General features: G+C 55.1%; 4 protein-coding genes across 4 annotated transcripts; 1 reads left to right on the forward strand and 3 right to left on the reverse strand.

Annotated features, from left to right (window-relative positions):
* Positions 1 to 957: 957 nt before the first annotated feature.
* On the reverse strand, positions 958 to 6,654 carry TGME49_267540 (AGC kinase; the record flags this gene model as incomplete). The annotated part of the gene is made up of 6 exons (XM_002368781.1): positions 958 to 994; positions 1,878 to 2,563; positions 3,024 to 3,144; positions 3,543 to 3,944; positions 4,325 to 5,672; positions 6,393 to 6,654. 6 exons carry the CDS (start codon positions 6,652 to 6,654, stop codon positions 958 to 960), a joined length of 2,856 nt encoding a protein of 951 aa, XP_002368822.1.
* A 1,333-nt stretch (positions 6,655 to 7,987) lies between these two features.
* TGME49_267530 (hypothetical protein) lies at positions 7,988 to 12,585 on the reverse strand (the record flags this gene model as incomplete). The annotated part of the gene is made up of 2 exons (XM_018781470.1): positions 10,667 to 12,585; positions 7,988 to 8,154 (listed from the first exon to the last, which is right to left on the reverse strand). The coding sequence occupies exons 1-2, from the start codon at positions 12,087 to 12,089 to the stop codon at positions 7,988 to 7,990; spliced, it is 1,590 nt and encodes a 529-aa protein (XP_018636231.1). The 5' UTR covers positions 12,090 to 12,585.
* Positions 12,586 to 14,027: 1,442 nt separating this feature from the next.
* Positions 14,028 to 15,283, forward strand: TGME49_267520 (anaphase promoting complex subunit 11, putative; the record flags this gene model as incomplete). Its single annotated transcript, XM_002368779.1, has 2 exons — positions 14,028 to 14,313; positions 14,946 to 15,283. 2 exons carry the CDS (start codon positions 14,028 to 14,030, stop codon positions 15,092 to 15,094), a joined length of 435 nt encoding a protein of 144 aa, XP_002368820.1. The 3' UTR covers positions 15,095 to 15,283.
* Positions 15,284 to 16,007: 724 nt separating this feature from the next.
* Positions 16,008 to 21,525, reverse strand: TGME49_267510 (hypothetical protein). Its single transcript, XM_002368778.2, has 5 exons — positions 20,089 to 21,525; positions 19,257 to 19,338; positions 18,428 to 18,584; positions 17,849 to 17,939; positions 16,008 to 16,928 (listed from the first exon to the last, which is right to left on the reverse strand). The coding sequence occupies exons 1-5, from the start codon at positions 20,662 to 20,664 to the stop codon at positions 16,794 to 16,796; spliced, it is 1,041 nt and encodes a 346-aa protein (XP_002368819.1). The 5' UTR covers positions 20,665 to 21,525; the 3' UTR covers positions 16,008 to 16,793.
* Positions 21,526 to 21,682: the final 157 nt, after the last annotated feature.

A 21,682-nucleotide genomic window follows, 5' to 3' on the forward strand; every position in this document is an offset into this window, starting at 1 on the left:
CCAAACCGAAGGCTGCTGCGGCGTGCGTCTGGAGAGGAAATCGCCTTCCAGTCACGAGACAGCCCAGCTCGCTTCGACTGCAGCTGGGGGCCTCTCTCCTGGGCACGATGTTCCCGATGCTTGCTCGTTAACTCGGTCTCTAGGACACACCGAACAGCTTCCTCAGGGTTTTGGAAACGCCGCCGCCGGTGGCCCATTCAGTTGGTGATCTCTCAACCACACGCCACAACCAGTTAGGACTCGTGTTTCCTCGATCGCACCTTGTCCGCCTTCAGTCGCGCGCGTTCTGTCGGAGACCGTCGAAAGAAGACGTGTGCCCAGGGCCGACAGACTGCAGTTCAGATCTCCGGTTCCACGGAAATCCTCGAAAATTCTCTGCCAGTAATCCGGAGTCGCACAAGCCTGCTTGACCTTCGCTCTCGGGCTCGCGTGCAGACCACCCCAAAAGAAGCTTTTTCATTGGACGAAACACTGTTTTCGAGAACAAAGCTTGCTTTGTTGCTTGGTCCAAACATGCGTTGTTTGCTCCCTTGTGAGCGCGGCGCGTGCGACATCCAGACGCGAGAAGGCACCTCGGGGTTTCGTGTTCTTGAAGGCGAACTCTTTGTTCCCCTTCTCCGTTGTCCCTGCCCCAGGAAACGTTTTTCGGCGTCTTTTCAACCACGTCGACGCGACAGCCGTCGGAATTCTGAAACTTCGACGTTCTGCCTGTCTTGTCGGCGGACCAGAGTTCGAGCCTACTGTTTTCTCACAGCGGTGTGCGCCTCAGTCGCAGGGAAAATGTGGATATCTCCGCTCTCCTGCATTCCAGACGATCCAGACGCACACGCGCCTCCGCTGTTCTCGCCCTTCTCAACGTTTTCTCGAATGCATTCCAAGACGCTGCGGTGCCCTCACACCTCACACCGCGCGAAGCCTCTCCAATCCCTGATTTGTTTGAAGATCTGAGCCCCGCAGTCACCACGACATGGCCGCTGCAGCTTCTCCCAGGGCGCTGAAAGAAAACAAAGGAAAGAGGAACTCACATCAACAGCGCAGAACCTGGGTGCGTTGTTCTGAGTTGGATGTCTTGCGTGATAGTGAGATGTCAAACAGCTGAGTGTCTGAGGGTATGCGCAAAAACGAAGAACCAAACACCTCAGACACCTGCCGCCTTGATCGCCGCTGTTCCAGGCACATCAACTCCCAATGTTCCCAGAGGGAGGAACCGCCGCGCCCAGACTGGCGAGGTTCGCAGTGCTGCCCACACCTTTTTCGCTCCACAGTGCGAGAGGGCATCAGTCACGCAGTTCTGCGTCTTCATTTCCAGCAAAAGAGTTCTCAGAAACGCAGCCTTGAAAGCACTTCCTCGCCTTTCAGTAGGGACCCAGTGGACACCCGAAACGCGACGGCAGCGAAGCCGAGAAACTCCAAACTTTCCAGAAGACCCGGGACTACACTGAAACAAAGCGCCAATGCAAATGAAAGATCTTCTTTTCTCGATATACGTGTCTTGTCAGAAACGCGAACTTGAAACACACACACATCCACACATACCCGTGCTCTGCACACCCATTTCGCCCCTGAAAGCCCCTATTACCTTGAACTCGCTGAGACATACGAGGTTCTTTTGATGATGAACAGAGTGACACAATCGATCACCCTGCGCTACCAAGGTCTGGAAAAAGTTAACGCTCCAATTCAACCAGTGTAAAGTCTACACGTGGTGCAGTTAAAATCTTCTATGCCTTCTATGTTGAAGAAGCGTCAGCGTCGGTAAAAGAACCTACGCCCACGGGTTGTGACAAGCGTCAACCCTCTGGAGGCGTAGAAACGCGCGCTGTGACACCTGTGCTGAAGTGGAAAGAAAAACAGAAATTCCCTTCTTCGCAGCGAACCTGGTGTCGCGTTCGTCGTACGTGAACCCCTCGAACATCGAATCGTCGCTCTCGTCGTCTGGGGGTGGCGCAAGCATGTTGGGGTGCACGCCTTGGCCGTACGCTCCCGGAGGGTACTGGTCCCCCGGTCTCAGCGGCTCTGTCTTCGCTTCTTCCACGCGCGCCCCGTTTGCCGCAAACGGCTTCTGCAACTCCCCGCTCGGCCACATCGCCGAAACCTCGGGGGATCCCTGGGGTCTCTCGCATCCCACGCCCGCGCCCGCCGGGAAGGTCCCGCGCTCCGGGACCCGGCGCGGGTCTCCGCTCGCGGCGCAGGCCTCGTCGTTCGCGGCACCCGCGCCAGGCTCGCTGGCAGCGGCGCCCGGCAAAGAAGGCGGAGCGGCTGGCGTAAGCGAAGAGGCGGGAGACGGCGAGGCGGCTCTGACGTCCGGGGGTTGTACGCATGCCTCAGCCCCGGGATCCGCGCCCGCGCCGCTGGGCCAGAATGCCCTGGGCGTCGCCTCCGGCTCCCCAGCAGCCACGCCGATCGGCGACTCCTGGACCTCAGAGTTGATCACAGGAAGCTTCACGAATTCGTTGTCGAAATACTGGACATCGGTCGGCGACTGCAGTCGCGGCCGGAACGGCGGACGCATGCGCTTCGCTTGCAGGGCCTCCCAGTCAATGCGGCCGAAGAACGGGTGGCGCTGAGGGGAAAAGGGGGAGAGAGGGAACGAGGCTCAAATGGAGAGAAACCAAGGAGAAGAAGGAAATGCTTCATAGACGGCGCAGTGCGAGAAGGGCAGAAACCACCGGCCGAAGACGAGACAGTGGACCTTTCCGGCCAGGCAGAGGGCAGCCTTGCAAACGTGTGCATGCAGACAAATCAGGAAGATCCCTACAGCTTTTTTCTCCCGTCTTGTGAAAACACACTTGGTGCGCAACACAGCCACGGTTCAGAGACTTCCCTCTCGCGGTGGGCTTCAAAAAGAGGGTAGCGCAAGGAGGTTGTTCGCCGTGAAGCGTGTGTGCACGGGGGCTAGTACAGTCAATGTCATCGTCGCGGGGGGGATTCGTCTTTGAGCCAAGATTATTTAGAACCTGTTTCAGCTCGCGTCCTAATCTATGGTTTCGATAGCGCATTCAAACGCCCCTTCAACCGTTTACCTTGATTTCCTCAGCGTCGCCGGGACCACCGCCGAGCCGTCTGTTCGGGTCACGCTGAAACAGCCCTCTCAGCAAGTGGACGGCCGCGCGGGACATGTACGACGGATACTGCAGCTCCGAACTGCGCAAAACACACGCCGAAATCCCAGAACACAGGCGTCTTCTTTCCTCGCCTGGAGCTTCTTCTCCTCAGAACCTCTCAACAACGCGTCTCCGTTTCCTGTGTGCGTGGCAGCGTCTCTAGGAAGGCGCAACTCCAGACTCATGACTGCCGCTGACTCGCTGAGTCGCCCCCAGTGGAAGGGGTCAAGACGCGCATCTCTCTGGTTCAAAACTGTGTGGGATGCACGCAACATACAACTGTCCAAGGATACACGAAGGAGGCTCCCAGACCCTAACCGCTTAACTGTCACGGACGACACTGTGTACGGATCCGTTTCGAATCGAGTAACATGTTCTTCGTTCTCGCGTCGACGCGCACGTTCCGTCTCCTTTCTTGTAGACGAAGGCGCTGCGTACCTTCGAATATTTTCGAAGAGCCGCTCTCGGTCGCCAGTGTAGAAGGGCGGCAAGCCAGTGAGCATTTCGTAGATGAGTGCGCCCAAGCTCCACCAGTCCACCGCCTTGCCGTGACCCTGCTGGCTGAGGATTTCCGGCGCCAAGTACTCTGGTGTGCCACAGAGAGAGCGGGCGCTGCAGTTGTCTTCGACGCCTTCTTTGGACAAGCCGAAGTCGGTGAGGCGCACGTGACCGTGTTCGTCGAGGAGAACATTCTCCGGCTTCAGATCCCGATACACCACGTTGTACTTGTGCAGGTGTTCGAGGGCGAGAAGCACTTCTGCCGCGTAGAAACATGCCGCATACTCCTTGAAACGCCCCGCGCGAGACAAATGAAAAAACAACTCGCCTCCCGGACAATACCTACAAAAACGGCACACACCCTATCCTCAACACCCACATATACATTTGCGCACATGAATTGAGATTGAGATACGAGACACAGATACAAACAGAGCGCGACATAGCTAGATGCAGGTACATACAGCAAGATGTAGAGCCAGAGATCCAGGCGAATGACAAATAGATATCGATACACGCCTAATGTATATGGATGTGAATCGATCGAGGTAAATATCGACTCATATGTATTTATGGATCCCAACAGATACTCGATCCCACTGCAAGCATTCGACGTCTCTGTTCGACTTTTTTCCAAACACCGGTGCTTTGCCGTGGCCGTGCACAGCAGTGCGTATCCCTGAACCCCGCGGGTCTGCGTGAAGGAGGAACGCTGCGCTCACTCAAGGACGAAGTATAATTTCTTTCGAGTTTGGAAGGCGTAGTGCATCTGGACGATGAAGGGGTGGGAGACCCAGGCGAGGACGTCTCGTTCTGTGCGTGTGTGCTCGACTTGGTTCCGCCGCACGACAGCTTCTTTCCGGAGCATTTTCATCGCATACACGCCCCCGTCTTGGTGGAACTGCACGAGCATCACCTTGCCGTAGGAGCCCTTCCCGATGACACGCAGCAGCTGGAAGTCCTCCGGAGACAGGCGCTTGTTTCTGGGCAGCGCCATGCGCGTAGCCACCGAGGCCATGTTCTGCAGATAGACCAGGTCGCCGTCTTCGCGAGCCTCGCCGTCCTGTTCGTTCCCCGTCCCACTCTCCGCGCTCGGGCCTTCCTCGTCGTCGAACGCAGGCCTCTCCGTCTTCCCTTGTGTCGCCCAAGACACCCCGCTGCGCGCCGGCCGCGCCTCAGAACCCCCGGGGCGCCCGCGGCAGTCCCGCTTCTCTCGCGCCTTCTGATGATCCCCAAGGGGGCCTCGAAGCGTGGGTGCCCCGCGGCGCCACGGCTCGACTGTCTCTGGGGTCGCGACGCCCCGACGCATCTCCGACTCGGGGCCTCTGGTCCAGCTCACGTTCGGGTGCGCGGGCGCTTCTCCACGCGGTCGATCACCTGCTTCTTGGGCGTGTGTGCCTCCTGGACGGCGAGTCATCGACGGCGAATCTGTCCACTTTTCAGAAGGGCTCGTGCGCGCCCAGCTCGCTTCGTCAGACCCCTCTTCTCCAGCCTCCCGCTTCTCTCTCGGCGAGAAGTCGCCGCGCCGGGTGTCTCCGCAGTGCTCGCGTGGAGGCGGTGCGCCCAGACCGAGTCGCTCGCAGTCCGTTTCCTCGAAGGAGACGAACGCTTCGCTCTTCTCCAGCTCCTCTGAGTCTCGGCCAGGAAAATAGAACTCCACCCGCTCCGCGTCGCTCACGAGCCCCGCGCACCCCCTCTCGACCCCCAGAAGACTCCTGGAGGTCCCTGCGGCTGGTGGGCGCGCGGGCACAGAGCCCCGCGAAGAAGCCGCGTCGAGTCGCGGAGGCGAGCGAAGAGCCCCAGATGCCGGACTGAGAGGGAGACCTGACGAGTTATTCGTCGCTCGCGCGGACGAGGGAAAGTGGAAGTCTCTGCAGCTGACAGGCGCGCCCAGAGAGCCGAAGGGAGGCTCTTCGCGACTTCCGCCGCAAGCGATTCGCTGATCAGGCACCCCAGCGGGACCCGACGTTCTCAGCGGCAGGTACGGGGAGTGCGAGTCGGGCACTGAATACGTCTCATTGCCTTGACTTCGAATCATCTGGAGAAGCAGCGCCTGCTCGCTTGCCAAATCTGAGAAGCAAAGGAAAAGGCAGAGACGAGGAGGTGGAGACGAACTCCACATGTGTGTTTTCAGCGACGCTTAAACTCACCTGTGTCTCAGGTATACGCCGAGACAGCGAGTGGCACAATCCTATTCACGCGTATGCACAGGGTGGCCTCGACACACATGTTAGATTCAGATGCACCTGGAGAGACAGAGATGAAAAGATATAATGAGAGATAGAGAGGTAAAGAGAGATTTTGAGAGAGAGAGACAGATCGATTGAGAAACAGATATAGACACATATCGAGAGGTCTTCCCAGAAATCGATATAAATACATGCAAATCCATCTTTGTTTCCATTGTCTAACTCGGTGAGCAGAATCGCTGTGGGAGTGAAGATAGTCCAACATGGAACTCCATTTATGGCAAGCGAAACAGCCTTCACCAGTTGTATTTATTAAACGTGATTAGGGGACCTAGCATCCACGTTCCGATTCGCTTCAGGCTCTCAGCTCTGTGTCCCAGAGGCGCTTCAATCTGAAGCTGGCGGAGCCGCCATTAACTTCGTTCTTCACCAAGCGGCTTCCCTTGGTTTCGCTCTTCCAGCGCCCTTAGGAACTACAGCAGGCGCAGTTAAAGGTAGCACAAGATTCCTCCTCTTCTCCGTTTCTGTTGATCTGCTGTGTGCTTTAGGCGCTCCAGCAGATGCCGTCAGCGGTCTGTCTTTTTCTCTGCTGTTCCCTCACCTTCTCTTGCTTGGTCGTTCAGTTCGACAGGTGCGACGGAGAAGAGGGAGTTTTCTGAGGTGTCTCGGGGCGACGCGTACATCTCTCGACAGCACGGATTTACGCGGTACCCCGGCGCCTCAGCGTAGCCGCACTGAGCGTCGTAGAGGGTGTCAGGAGGATGCTCGTCTGCTCGAGCCCTGCAGAAGACAGCGCTCTCTCCTCTCGGCGTCCCCGCCTGCTCCCACCGGGAGGAGACCCCGCGTCCGCCGCGAGGCAGCATGTCTCCAAACGAGAGGGAGTAGAAGAGAGAACGCCTGTAGAATCGAGGAGGAAGGGAGGCAGGCAGGACTCGTCTGCAAGGAAGGTCGGGGAGAGAAAAGAACACCGGAGCCCCTCAAAGCGTGCGTGAGGAGGGAGAGGAAAGGACAAAGAAAACGGCTCGTGGAGTCGAGGGAGAAGTCGGCTTTTCTGTGACGGGAGAATTCTACGGCTTCCTGTTGCCACGAGTTTTGAGGGCGAAGGGAAACGAGTGCTCCGAGACATGTGTGGCGATTCCGGTCGTCCTGGGAGAACTCATCTCTGAGAGAAGGTTGTCGGCGAATGTTCTCCTCTGCAGGAAGGTCTGAAGGCCCCGGGACGCGAGGCGTCGCGCTTCGCTCTCCTCGAGATCGAGAGGCAAATGTGTTGAGCAAGTGGTAAGAGACACGACGCGAGTCTGGGAGTGAACGCGGGCAGAGTTGCTCGCCTCAACGCCCCCGAAACGTCCGTTCACAGAACTCGGGGTCTGCGGCAGAGCGACCCAGTGCACGGTCCCAGATGGGTTGCCAGGCGATGCGAAACTCTTTTCGTTGCGAGGCAGTCCGTCGACTCGGAAATCCGAGAGAAAGGAGCACCTGCTCCGTCGGGCGTCCGAAACTGCGAAAGGCGTGAGCAAGAGGAGAGGTGCGGCCTCCGCGCCTCAGCTGACGAGGACGTCTCGCGCCTCAGCACCCTTCGCGCCAGTAGACAAGTCCGTTGGCGGCAAACGAGGAGAGGTTCACTCCATTCGGTTGCATCCCCAGGCGGAAAAAAGGTTCGACTCGCGTGTCAGTGAATCGAGAGATTCTTGGGAGACACGTGAGGGCCGCCACAGAGGCGCTGAAGAGAGAAGAGCGAGGAGGTTGAGGAGCCCCCGCGTTGTGTCTCTATTTGAACCTCGCTTGCTCCACATGTCTCGAACACTCGCTCGATCCATCGCGCTCCGTCTCGCTGCGACGCAACTCTCAAGACCTTCTCTCTCTACTAGTCCTGCTGTCGCTTGTCCTTCAGTCTCCTCCTCTCTCTAACCTCTTCGTCCCTCCAACCCTCTGTCGTCCGGTGCTTCCGCTGTCTCTGGCCGGTCCTCCTGGAGCGCGCTGTCTCGTTCCCGCAAAGCCCTCTGCGGCCTCTCCGATCGACGGACCACAGAAAGAGAAATTCTCGCGACAAATCCGAGACGGAGTGAAGTCGCAGTGCGCTTCGGGGTCGGCGAGCAGCGCACAGGTTTGTGTCCACGGACTTGGAGAGCGGAGTTTGGGGGGGGTAGGGGCGTCTGCGGGGGGCTGAGAAATATGTCTCGACGGCGAAAACGAGATTCAGAAAAAAAAGAAAGAACGCATACACCCCGCGTGGGCAATCGAAGAGCGCCGTCGGGAGAGGAGCCGCAGCCGCAGAGAAAGCGAGAAGTCGACAGAGGCTTCGACTGGGGGAAGCGCGGGAAGAGGGTTCCCTTGCGTCCGTTTCGCTGTGAAGTGCGAGGTGTCTGTCGAAGCAGGAAAAGAACGAGAGAAAAACGGAAGGAAAATCAAGGACACATTTCCCAGAGAAAGAGGCAATCGACGGATCTCGCGAAGCCGCGGCATGCGTCGAGAAATTTGCATGTGTTGACGCTGTGCGCTTTCGCCTCCGACCTCAGCGCTTCGATTCACAAGTCCGACGGAGAAAGCAGCCAGAGATAAACGGAGGCTTTGGAGAAAAGAGTCTCTGAAAAGGAGGGGTAGTTTTCAGTTTCCACGCACACGTTCCTCCTTTCTGATGGAAAGCATATGCATGTATAGATCTGGGCATTTGCTTCTCGACCCCTCCCCTCTCCTTTCGGCGGCATACGCGCCTCTGTTTTTCGTAGATGCAGCGCTTGGAGAAAGCGAGAGGAGACCCGGGGTAGGGGGAAGGACAGACACAGCTAGAGGCAAAAAAGAGCGATGTTTGAGCGAGCGAGAGAGAGAGGTCGGAAGAGAGGAGACAGGCGGAAAAGCTGGGAAGCGAGGCAGGGCGGAGTGGAAAGGAAAGCGAGCAGAGGACTTTTCCAGGCGACAACACAGGGGAGACAAGAGGCGAACGGGACGGAGACATTCCAGAGGCAAAGACGCACAAGTGAAAGAACTACACATCTGCGCCCCGGTGCGTCTTTCTGCAGAACAGAGAAAAAGCAGAATCTCCGGGATCTGATCGGCTGCCGAGTCGTCCAGAGCGGGAAAATCAAACACAGAAACGCACTGAGAGACATATAGCCGGACGGAGAGGCAGATGGAGAGTCAAAGAGAAAGACGAAAAGAAAGAGATGGAGAGAGAAAGGAGTAAAGATCGAGAGAAGAATGGAAAAAGGAAACAACGCTAGTCGAGTTCAATGTCTTTAGTCTGATAGGGTGATAGTGTGGAGAGCGGCGAGCCGGGTCGCTTACGATGTCAGTTTCTTGGGAAGCGCAGAAAAGCAAAATAGAGCAGAGAAAGGCAGCAAGTACGGTAGTTTTCTCGCTCTTCGCGGGCGCACTCAACCGCGCAGTCTTTTTCTTCACAAGGAACCGGAAGAAACGCACGTCTCGGAGATATCTTTCTCTCGACAGAAGAGCAAACGCGGGGAAGCAGTTGCAGTCTCCGCGCCTTACAGGGTCTCCGAGGAAAGAATGAAATGCAGGCGCAAAAGCCTGTTTCTGGGGTGGAGAGGGATCGGCGTGGAGAGTTGAATCAGACGGGATGCTTCGTCCCTCGCTGAGAATGAGGTTTCATCCTGTCCCCGAGACTTTTGCCTCAGGACGGTGAGGCAGACTACGCTAGCTTGGAGTCTCCGTATCCTCTTTCGAGTACGCGGGGTAAGAGGAACTCGCGAATAATTTGCCTAGAACCGGAAGTGAGGATTAACCTGACTACGAGGGATAATGGAGATCCAGTCACAGGACACACTGAACATAGCACACAGCGCTCTCCCCATTAGGTGACGATGAAGACAAAGTGGAGAGGCAATGTGTGCGCTACGAACCTCAAAGATCGACTGTCGCTACAACCTAAATGGAGAGGAACGCTTGCTGTCAGACAAATACCAAGACGAAGGAGACTCGTCAGTCGTTGAGACATTTCTGTCTCCTGAAAGTGGCAATCTCCTTTCCAAAGAGACCCACGCGGTAACGAGAAACACTGAAGTGACGAAGAGGAGCATGCAAAGAGAACTAGACAGGAAGACAGAGAGGTCGACAAGGTGAATAAGGAAAAAAGAAAGTACTTTCTGGGTACTGAGCGTATATGCAACGCTATCGAGGCACCTCCGGATAAACACAATGCACAATGCATATAAACAGACCAGTTTGCCTGATAATTCTGAATAGATTAACTGGCATTATGTGTTGAATGACTGCAAAAGTTTGGGAGTTTTTTTTTCTCGTAAACGGTAGTATGAGGCTCGTCCGAAGAAGTCCCAGCATGTCGTTCCGGACACCTGTGTAGCAAGAGACGCGTCAGCGGTTCTTCACCCTCTATTCTCAAATCAGCAATTCTTTCTTGTCTGCCTCTAGAGACGAAATCGATACTTTCCTCTGCAAAATGCCGACTGGGCCCAAATCCTCGTGGTGCAGACGTCGCAGCCCCGTCAAAAGTGGAAGCCGGGAAGCTACCAAGACATGTATATAAACGTTTATAAATATATGTGGATATGAATATGAACATACATTTATATATATTAAGATATATATACATATATTTGCATGTGTACATGTGTGTGTGTGTGTACACACACATATTAAGAGTAGTGTGTGCATATCGAAGTGTGGAGAAGAGTCCGCGAGGATTTGTCAGCTTTCGCAAGTTTGTAGTTTTCGCACATTAAATGTAGGGACTGGAGGACTTGAGAAAGTCGAATAGAAGAACAAGCCATCCGGCCACAAGGAAGAAGAGAAGGACGTAGTATCGATACGCGGAGGTTCTCTCCACCGCCTTGGTCAGGTGTTTTTCTGCCCCGTCAATGTTCTCGACAGCGGCGTCTGCAAGCTCGCGGATGTGCTCACAGGCCTCGGACTGTTCGAGGACTTTGGCGCTGAAAACGTCCATGCAGTGCACGATTTCCGTCAACTTTGCGTGGACTTCTTGAATCACGTCTGCGTCTGTCGAGAGCGCCTCGACGAGCTCCCGCTCTTCTCTCGCGAGCAGCTGCAGGTCCACTGACGCGGCCGCTCCACATTCCCCCTCTGTGTCTAGCAGCACTCCTGTCACGTCTTTCTCCTCACCATTTCTTCCTTTCCTTTGAGCTCTCCAGCCGTCTGCTCTCAGCGCGGTCATTTCGACCTCCCGCGCCTGTGTCTCAGACGCCTCGCCTCGCTCTCCAGTTTCTCGAGCCTCGTTCGTGTTTCCGCCGCTGCGTCTCCCCTCCTCCAAAAGACCTGCAGAGCCTGGGAGGCGAGACGCGCGCGCCTCTCGCGGGGCGTTTTCTTCGTCGTGTGTCCCCTGCGCGCCGTTCTGGACAGACCCTGGAAATGCACCCCGCGAGGACCTGTGCATCTGGGGAAACAGAAGCCTCTCGGCTGTCTTGGCAGCTTCTGCTGCCGCGAGCGTCGCACGCATGCAGTGACTGGCGAGGCGGGAGGCCTTCTGTGGGCCAGCCGCCGGCCGCCGAGAAGGATCTCCCGACGCCTGGGAGACGGCCGCAGTCGCGAAAGCAGAAAAGTATCTGCGACTGTCCAGTCGTCCCTGCAGCGCCGCCAGCTCCCGCTGCTTCAACGTGCTTGCCAGGTCCTGCATTTGAGTGTACAGACACCCAAGGATGGCGTGGCGGTGCGCGGTGGCCGCCGAGGAAGCCCCGGGGGGCTGGTCGCTCGTGCGGCGTGCGGGCGTGAGAAGGCGTTTCAGGTCCGGATGGGCGCGAAGTTTCTTGCGCCGCGACTCCTCCCACTCCGTCTGCCTCCTCGCCAAATTCGTCACGTCCTCCCACGACTCCGCTGACTTCTCCAGAGCCTGCAACTGCAGCTGCTGGCGCTGCACCTTCTTCAGCAGGAGAGAAACATCTGCGCCTGGACCCGCAGAGTCCCCACACGCTGCAGAGACAGTGGAGGCCTTGAAGGCGGTTGAAGGGCCGAGAGAGTTTGCGAGCGTGTGGCCTGCGCGCAGTTGGCGCTCGACGGCGCTCTGCTCTGCTGCGCACTGCGCAGCTCGCTCAAGGAAGACAAATTTGCATGCAGGCGGGGAAGCGCCCGGACTCGAGTCGGCCTCGGCGGCCAGAGAAAAGAAGGGGAAAGGCGGCGCAGGGAAAGGCGTGTCACACAGAGCGCGGAGCGACGGAGAGACCTGCTGCAGGGCCCTGCAGCAGGACTGGAAGTCGGGTGTTCTGTCACACATGTTCCAGAGGCGCAGTCTGCTCGCGAGAGTTTCCGGAAGAGGCCGCAGAACCCCGAGCACAGACGCATGCACGCGTTGGCGCCTCAGAGCAGACGACATCAAGGCGCTGACGCGGCGCTCACGAACCAGGCATCCGAGTCGACAGGGGGGGACGTGCGCGTCGACAGACAGAGCACGAGCGAAACGGGAAGTCCACTCGAGATGTGGAGAGGCACAAAAACAGAAACGGGAGAGGCGTGACCCAGAACGACAAAACGAGAAAGAGGCTACAGGCTCCTCAGAGAAGAACAGAAGCTCCAGAAATTTACGTTACTGTGTCAGCGTCTTGCCAGCGATGTGAGCGGCCGACTGCAGTCCGGCCCGCCGCGGTGTCTAGACACGCGGTGTGGCCGGAAGCGCGCTGCTCTTTTGTGCAAGTTTCCACGAAGTCTTCTCGCAATTCGTCTGACTGGGCTTGGCTCCGTTTCAACAGAGACCTCTCACGCGGTGGGTTTGGAATGACCTGCAGGAGCTGAGAAGTGCAGGCCTGGGAGTCTGTCCAAAAGAAGCTCGGCGCACAAGAACTGCGAGAATCTCTGGTCGTCCGCGAGACACACAGACAAGGTAAAAGTGCACACACGATAGCGCCGCCCTGGCGGGTCCTCGCGCCCTCTTTAGGAACTTTGACTGTTTTCGTGGAAACAAGGCAGCGAGACGCAGCTTTCTGAGAACCGCGGACAGATGCGGCGCAGCTGGCCGGGGGATGGTCAGGAAACAAGAGCGGCGAGACAAGACACAAGCAGAGATGCCGGAAAGCGGGTTACTGACAGACTCAACCGCACAGCGGAGAGAAACAGAAGTTTGTGCTCAGAGAGGAAGAAAGAGGTCCCGGAACAAGGCAGAGTCGCCTGGCCCGTTTTCTCGCGCATGCGTGCGAAAAACAGCACACGGCGGACGCGGCTAGCAGAGAGTGGAACTGGAATCTGTAGCTACGGTCGAAGAAGCGAAGAAAGAGAGGAAATAGAAAGAACAAAAGAAGTCACCCTTTCCCTGTAAAAGGAATAACAGAGAAGCGATGAAAAGGGAGAAGAGGGGAAACAGAAGAACGATGTGTGCGTGTGTCTCACGCATGCTCTCGAGTTTGCTGAATTTCACTGCCCGGGTTCCCTTTGTCATCTTTCCTCCACTCTGACGCGACAAAAGCTTTCCAGAGACGCACGATTTTCTTCACACCAATCCGTTTCTCGCTTCCGACAAGACTCGAGAAGAGACAATGTCTCCATAATGTATTCTACAGAAGTGTGTGAAAGAGAAGTGTGTGTATCGCGTGTGCCCTCTCGCATACATGAAGGTATATATCTATATCTATATATATATAAATATATATATATATATATATGCATGCATGTTTGCGTTCATATCCATGTAGATGTGTGTATATCGCTTGGGGAGTCGGCTATCAAGATCAACGGCCTCTGTATCGTGCTCGGCTTTCCTGACTCTTGTGCTGAGTGTTTTCCCCGGAGAAAGCGAAAATTCATTTTTCTGGAGTCATTTTTTCGTTCCTTTTTTCCGGATAGATATTATAAGCCACCACTCCATAGGGAGAAGTTCTTTTTTCTCAATCTTCTCCACAACTCTCTCTCTTCTCGGCGCCGGCCTCTCTTGCCGTTTTCTCCTCGTTCAGATGCTTCCACCACTCTCATCTTGTCTCCTCCAGACCGCCACTTTCCCAAAGTCCCTACGGACTCTACAATCGTCTTTCTATTCTTGCTCTACTCTCCTCTTCCTCTACTCGCTTCTACCTCGCCTCTGTTCCTCCTCTACGCTCTTCCCTTCTCTTCGTCTTCTTCCCCTCTGTTATGTTTTCTTTTCTCTCTCCCCGGATCTTCTCTCTCGCGTTCTCTCCCCGGATCTTCTCTCTCGCGTTCCGTCCCCTGTTCTTCTCGCTCGGGTTTCTTCCCCTGTTCTTCTCGCTCGCGTCGCGCGCTGAAGCGATTCGGCTGACGAGCGAGGAAAGGAAGGCCTCGAGGAAGCGAGGCAACGTCGCCTCTCAGGATGGAGTCTGCGTCTCCAGAGGCAGCGGACAAGAGACAGTTCCCGGCTGGCTCCGCGAACGACTTGCTGCTGCTGCGCGCCGCAAGTCTCTCGCCCCACAGTCGCGTAAGAGTCCGGCACGTCCACTTCGTGGGCGGCTGGAGATGGGCAGGGGTGCCTCCCGACGAGAAGTGTGGCATCTGCAGCAACGCCTTCGAAGTTCACTGCAGTGCATGCGACAGACCTGGCGAGGCCTGTCCCCCGGCCTTCGGCGCGTGCGGGCACGTCTTCCATCTCCACTGCATCGGTGCGCGAAGTGGGCGTCGGCGAAGAGCCGCCCCCAGCTCGGTAGACGAACCAACGTGCAGATGCATGCAGATGCGTGCAGATGTATGCAGAAGCTCACACAGAGGCATGGGTCGACGCGCGAGCTGGACAGAGACATGCAGGGTCAGAGAGGATTCTCTGCGCAGACTCACACTCTCCAATATGTGTCTTGTGCAGTGCAACGTCCACACCTGAACTCCCCATAACTCCACCTGCAGTACCTCCGAGAGCAAAGAGAAGAATATCACCGAGCGCAGCCCACAAATCCACTGTTCGTGTAGTAGTAGTAGTAGTATGACTAGCCGTACAGCACGCCGATACGCGCAGATGCAAACAGAAACTGACGCAGATACATAGACCAGAGCACATCTACACACCTGTACATGTATTTATTAAGATCACAAATACATACATGTATATATACATATATATATACATATACATACATATATATGTGTGTGTAAATGTCGAGTGTAATGGATCGGTCTTCATTTGACTCTTCCAGTAGACACTGGAGTGCTCCCTTTCACTGTGTAGACAAGTTCGGGCGTCTCTCGCGAGCTGTCAGCGGAGTCGCTGCATGCGCTTGTAGTTGCTCTTCACTTTTTGCAGGCACGTGGCTGAGTCGCGAAGACGCCCTTCGCGAGAGCCAGGCAAACTGTCCTCTCTGCAGGCGTCCCTGGCGTTTCAAAACTGCAAACGAAGCTTCTTCCAGTGAAAGCGACATGCAGCAAAATGGACTTCTGGGTTCCCCGTCTTGAGAGTCTCTCGAATCTCAAGATCGACAGATGTGCATCTTTCCTTGGACATCTGCGACTACAGACGCACTTGTGTGTGGATCTGCATATACAGAGAGATGTGTGTCTGTCTACGATATGCGGAACGTGTGGATTCACAGCTGTGTCTTGACAGGTGGAGAGGCCTAGAAATCCGATTACGGAATTGCAGAGTGTTTGGATACAAACGGAATTTGTGCAGGTATGTGTGCGTCTGTGTGCGCGTGATGTCTGTTGCTGTGTCTCTTAGAGTGACACCGATTTCTCGCGTCTTGGATCATGTTCTGAAAAAAAAAGTTTCGACTCCTTGATTTTGCGCCCAAGACAGGGGCTGCAAGGCTGTCGGCTGCCAGTGCTGCCGGCTTCCGTCTCTTTCGCGAGTTCTGTTTTGAGAAACTGTCCGCTGTGACACTGCTGAGGGGAGAAAGTAGAGAGGTGTGCCGTCGGAAAAGGTCACGCATGCCCCTACTTCGCGTCTTTTCCGTTCTCGGGAAACCTGGACAACCGAGTCAAAGCAGGTGCATGTTTAAGTGTGCAAACAGCCTTGCGTTACGGTTCTGTCGCGAACCACTGAGGGTACACAGTTTGAGGGGAGAAGCGGAGACGGCGGGGTACAAGGGCGCTGAAACCAAGAGGCGCGCGTCGAGGAGCGTTCCGCATTCGGGTCCAAAAGAAACGGGCAGGCGACGCAACAGACGCTCTGTCGCGGACTGCACTTCGTCGACGAAACGGATGTCCGCTTCACGTACCAGACGTCGAGTCGACGGCCACAGAGAAAGCGGTGCTTTTTGTTGAGTGCGAAGTGGAACCGAGAGGCAGAGCGCAGGCGGTTTTTGAGAGGTCGCTACAGAGATTATCTGCGAGGTTTGCAAGTGCCGGACCAGAAAGAGAATAGATACGTGCTATTAACAGCATCAGACACGTGCTGCAAAAGTCTGGAAAGTGGGCAAGCCTTCACAGCAGGCGACGCGCAGGTCACTGCTCTTCATCAACTTTCACCTTCTTACAAAACGCATGCACTGCTTGCGCCTACCACCATCGGTGGGCACGTCCGTTTCTGTGGGTCTGCAGTGCACTTCATGTCTGCTACCCCCGTGAGTCGTCGAACTTCGACGAACCGAAAAGAAGCAGCTGCGTCCGACAGACTCTGGTCTGAAACCCATCGCCGCATGCGACACTCGTACACAAAAAGCCCCAAATCCATTGGGATCTACTTGTGCGAAAACTTCCACCTGGGCTACTGTATCGGCGCCCAGTCAAACTTGGGTCCGGCAAACACAGACCTCGAAGTGTGAGCCGGGAGTCCAACCGTCGTAGAGTCTACACTCCCCAAACAGAGCCGCTGGTCTCTCGGCAGTTGAACGACATCCAGGGAGCTCTCTAGTTTTGGTTTTCGCCAGAAGAAATATTCAACTTGGAAATCAAAGGAAAGAACGGAGGCTGAGAATACACCAGGAATTCCACAAACTCAGTCTGGACCGTGTCTGGGCGCAAGCGCTAGCCGAGGAGAGGAGAGAAATCGGTTTCCGCAGGAAGGTGCAATTTCTAGTGTTCGACATCTATTTAGAGAAGCCGCAACAGGTTGGGTATTTAGGAGGTAAAACAGCAGATTTCCTGCACAGTCGACACAGCCGCATTCTTCTCGTTGACATTGTAGCTCTGAGAAAACGTGTCGCGCCGAAGCTCATGAGGGCTTGCCTGTCGGCCTGGCCACCACTCGCCGTCGGGATTTCCGCTGAAGAACTTCGTCGTGGATCAGAAGGAGGCCGACCTCCACCAGGAGGCAGCCGAAGGAGCAAATAACCCCGACAATAACTTTCTGAGGCAGAAAGGGCAACCCAGAGAAGACCGACAAAGCCAATAATATTGTTGGCTGCTTGCAGCTGCATCGGCAGTTTTAGAGATCAGGCATGGGGCGACGCATCATTCGTATGAGCAGCGAGAGAAAACCGCTAGTCAGGAGCGCGCATGATCAGTACCATCGTGCTGGGAGCGATCCTCTGACACAGGGCTACTCTTGTGGATCCAACATCTGTTTCCAAAGCATAGTGAAGGGAATACATTTTGTAGAAGTAGAGTCAACTGAACACGAGGTCACTACACAACGAAGACAATGAGGGTCATGTGGGATCCTTCTGAGCCCTTTTGCCGAACCTCTTCCGGTCGGGGGGGTTCGTTTTTCCCGCTGTCCGCAGGACAGTTTTTGACAAAAAACAAAGTGGAGGGGTCGCGAGAGAGCCGAAATTCGTCGGGCCCCCCGCATGGCAAAAGTCACGAATGCGCTTGACAAGTGTGGGACAGGACACACAGGGGCGAGTTCTCCACTCAAGAGCCCAACACATCACCGACCGGCTCAGTATCTGTTTCCCCGATGGACGCGAGACGCTGACGCACATGCGCAACAAAGACAGCGAGGCCCAGCGTTCATAGCGAATCGAAACAAGAAAGGCACTTCCGCAAGCGCACTGCGTTGATAGTGCATCGAAGCCGCAGTATCCTCCAAGTTGAAACGGTACCAAAGAGGGGATATTTGAGAGAAAAGGTTTGTACTGACTGGAAAACAGTCGCTACAGCCCACAGAGCAACGTTTTTCGCCTGTCCGAGCGAAAGGGCGCACAAAAAGCACAAGCGAACTCGAATTCGGTGAACAAAGACCTTCGAGATGTACATCACGTGTCCAACACGCATAATGTGGTAGACTCCCCAGAAAAACGTAAAGGAGACTTCCGGATGGCGTACCGTTGTGAAGTCGCGAACGCCAGAGTATTCGGCCATCCAGTACCCCGCCAGAAACATTAGGAAAAGACCCATCAGTGCATTGACGCCGAGCCTGTGTCCACACAAAAAGACGCTCCGCATACAAAGACGCCGCGTTCCACGTTCCTCCTGCTCGGAACCCACGTTCTCGCACGAGTCTAAGGGCAGGAGTACACGTGCAAATCTGCAAGCTTGTGTCGAAATAAAAGATCGAAAAGTGGCATGCGTGTGGACGGAGACGCGCAGAGCAACACAGATGAGACTGTTGGAGACCGTTGCTCCAGGGAAACGACGGCGAAGAAAAACGGAGAGAGTCAGATCGCACTCAGTGTCGTGTCTCTGTTCTTTAATTTGCGTTGCACCGCCATGAACCTGGAAGGTCGTCGATTGTAACAGTACGCTCCTGAAGTAACGGTGCATGCTGCATGCAAAGGACTCCTTCAGTGGAACAGAAGAGTCAAGTAGGTACAAAGACATGAACCCCTCGCCTGAAACTAACATTGTTTCGCCGTTGGCAGGCAGAAGGGAGTGTGTGGCTTTTCTCGAATGTGTCTGGCTTACGCCATGCTCTGTGTGTAGTTCGCGAAAACATCTTCCTCTTTTGTTCCAAAGAGCTTCCGGACAGTCGCTCTGTATTTCCTTTCCTCCGACAGAAGGCGAAATCTCTCGCTCGCGGGCAGGTCGTCCACGTTGACTGCAGGTGTGGGAGAGACCTTTCCTGGAAAAACACCAAGTGCGAAAGACGCGATGGAGTAGAATCCCTCTGTAGCAGCGAGCTAAAAGTACTCAAAGGCCCACACGTGGTCCAGATATAGCCCAGATCTGTCCTCTGAACGGCTCTAGAGACCCTGCAGGTGCAGACACATGTTTCACAAATTTAGTCCGAGAAACCTCTTTTTCAGCTTCAGAGGACTTCCACCCCAGCCATGACTGAGAAGGACAGGAGCAATAGTAGGAGGATTGTGGGTCGCGGAGCATTTGCGCAAAGACGGCGGATCCGAGACGAGAGACTGCCTAATGTTGTCGCTTCCGCACGCGGGACCCAGCCTTCGGGAAGCCCTTGAGAGAAAATACGCAGTTCGCTCATTTGCAAACGTCCACATGTTTACGTACGCACACATCTTCGCGGAGGGACGTACGCTTGAGATACAGGAAGAGCAGGGAGTCGAGACGGGTCTCTCGTTAGTCTTGGAACGCATGCATGACCGTTCACGAAACGCGAGGATGGACGTGCAGACGCTGGAGCGCGCGAGCCGACGTACCACCCAGAAGCCAACACAGGAAGAGAGAAAGGACAGTTGAGTCGACGTTGTCAGTGTGTGTGTATATAAGCAGAGAAATAGACAGCCGGGGACACAAGCTGACGGGGGTCGACCCGAAAGAACCTTACCGACGATATACGACTTCTCAACTAAGTCGCTGACGCGCACTTGCGCCAACCCTTTAGGACGGCTTTCGTTGTACTTTGTGACCTGGCAACCAACGCATGCAAGCATCGAACAATTCTCTTTCACGAATACGAAAACAACAGAGAGGCATGAACGAACAGCGTTCAACAGGAAGATCTGTGGACACGGGTGTGTGTGGAGTCGCACTCGGTGTTGAGCTACGCGCTTCTAAATCCTGCGCTGTATATACACCCAGAGAAACACGAGGAAAGTAGAAGTCTCCATCATTACGAATGAATGTGCAGACACGGCGGGTACGTCGGAGTGCAGTCTCAACCGGACAACCGACAACATCCATATTTCCGCGGCGAATTCTGCCAACAATTGCAGAAGAAAGCTCCAAACGCTTCCTAGGTACAAGAAATTTGAAGTTTCAGCTGTAAAGTACCGATCCCAAAAAAGGCATCATGCTACCGACATCTCCATAGGTCACACTCGCCAGCGCAAGCACACATGTACGCACATGTCGGTTCGCAGTTACACACAGATCAGTGGAGATTGGAATCGTTACAATTACACAAAAGAAAACAGATAGATGGAGATATATTCAAAGTCTTATAGATACATCTCCAAATGCATGCAAATATATATATATATATATATATATACGGTGTGCACGTGCGTTTAAGTGGAGATGTATACTCCAGCGATACCGGCATATTTTTTCCACTTTTCTGAGGACTTTCGAGATCAGCCTTTGGACGCCTCTCTGCAGCTGAGGGCCCAAGAAAAAAGGTGCAGAAGACGAGTCTGTCTCCTCCTGCGCGGTCTGACCAGCTCCATAAGGCGGTCGAGGTCGATCGCCGTTCGCGTCTTGAACTCCCTCGCGGTGTCTGCTCCCGTCTTCTCCAAGAAGGACCGTATTTCCGGAGTGACTTCGATGAAAAGACGATGCACAGCAGACGCAGAGGACTCGGAACTGGAGAAAGAAGAGGAAGGTGAAGACGACGACGGGTTCTGCGGCGAAGAGGGAAGGTCTTTCCTCTCTTCAGCGCGTCTGCTTTTTCCACTGGTCGGTTCAGGCTCGCTGCTCCGCACTCGACTGTCGACCGGTTTCGACGCAAGTTCTTCTGCAAATTCGTTTCCTGTTGCAGACAGTGGCTCAGAAATGAACGTTTGAGTGCGGCTTTGGCTTTCGCGCGAGAGACTCGGCGGCTGGCAAGACGACCACGCAAATGGATCACTTTCTGGGTCTCTCCCTTTTTCACTTCGACCGTCCTGCTTAACAGACACCTGGTTCGGGGTCGGAGCAACAGCAGACAACTTCCCAGCACGCCGGCGGAGACCAGTGGCTTCCGCCTGGGGAAAAGCAGCCTCCGCCGGAGGCGCGGTTTCCGATTTCTTCTTCATTGCCGCGAAACAGAGCTGTGTGTCCTCGAAAGAAAACGCTGGGACAGCGGGTTTGCTCCACCGGAAATGTCAACACACATACCTCATATACATACATACATATATATATATATACCAACATATGTGTGTGTATGTATGTTTTTCTGTGCGTCGGGTTCCAATTCAGTGTGCGGACGGATCTAACGCTGACACACAGTGCGAAGTCCCCAGGAATTCCCGTTTTGCTTCTCAGCGGAGAGTAAGGAACAGGAGGAGACTACGAGTCACAGTAGAACCCACACGGAGGAAGGAACGCCAAAAACTAACGTGCCTTTTCCCAGATCTGTGGAGGTCTACCTTTGCCCTGCGAGAGGCCTGAACGCCGGGGCGAAAACAGAAACGGTGAACTCTCTGCGGAACGGTCAGCAAGCAGCATTGTCCCGAGGCGCTAGGCGGAGGAGAGAACTAGACCGTATTAGGAAAACAAAATGTGGCGGAATGCAAAGCGAGAGGGCTCGTGGGAGCTGGGGAACCGTGAGGCAAGCAGGCTTTCCCTGTATAGCATGCCGTTGAAATTGCAGTCTGTTCATGAGGGTCCCGAGAAGGCAAAGAGATTCTAGTGGAAACCTGCTCCAGAAACGGCCACGCTTGCCGCGAAAGTCACGCACACGCTCTAAGTGAATAGGAAGGCGACAAGCGCGTCCATCGGCAAATATGGCTTGGAATGAGTGTGAATGTTTGCATGCAGACAAAGCTGTGACTCGTGTTCGCAGCAGCGTGCGTGTGCGTGTGAAATTTCTGTGATTCCGAGGTTGCAAAAAATTCAATCGCCTGGAAGAAGCACGCAATAAACGCTGAGCGTTTGAGGCTTTTCGAGACAATCAAGGTAATTTTCTACCAGGTATTTTTGACAACGCCCCAGCGCGCTAACGCGTTCGACACCTGTGTACCCCCAAGTACGAGGTGCTCCGAGTCCTCGTCGCGAACTGGCAAGACCGAGAGAAAACGAACCGCGAGCGCAGCCTGGATTCCGGCGTAA

Source organism: Toxoplasma gondii, chromosome IX (genome assembly GCF_000006565.2).
Source record: "Toxoplasma gondii ME49 chromosome IX, whole genome shotgun sequence".
NCBI classification, from domain to species: domain Eukaryota; phylum Apicomplexa; class Conoidasida; order Eucoccidiorida; family Sarcocystidae; genus Toxoplasma; species Toxoplasma gondii.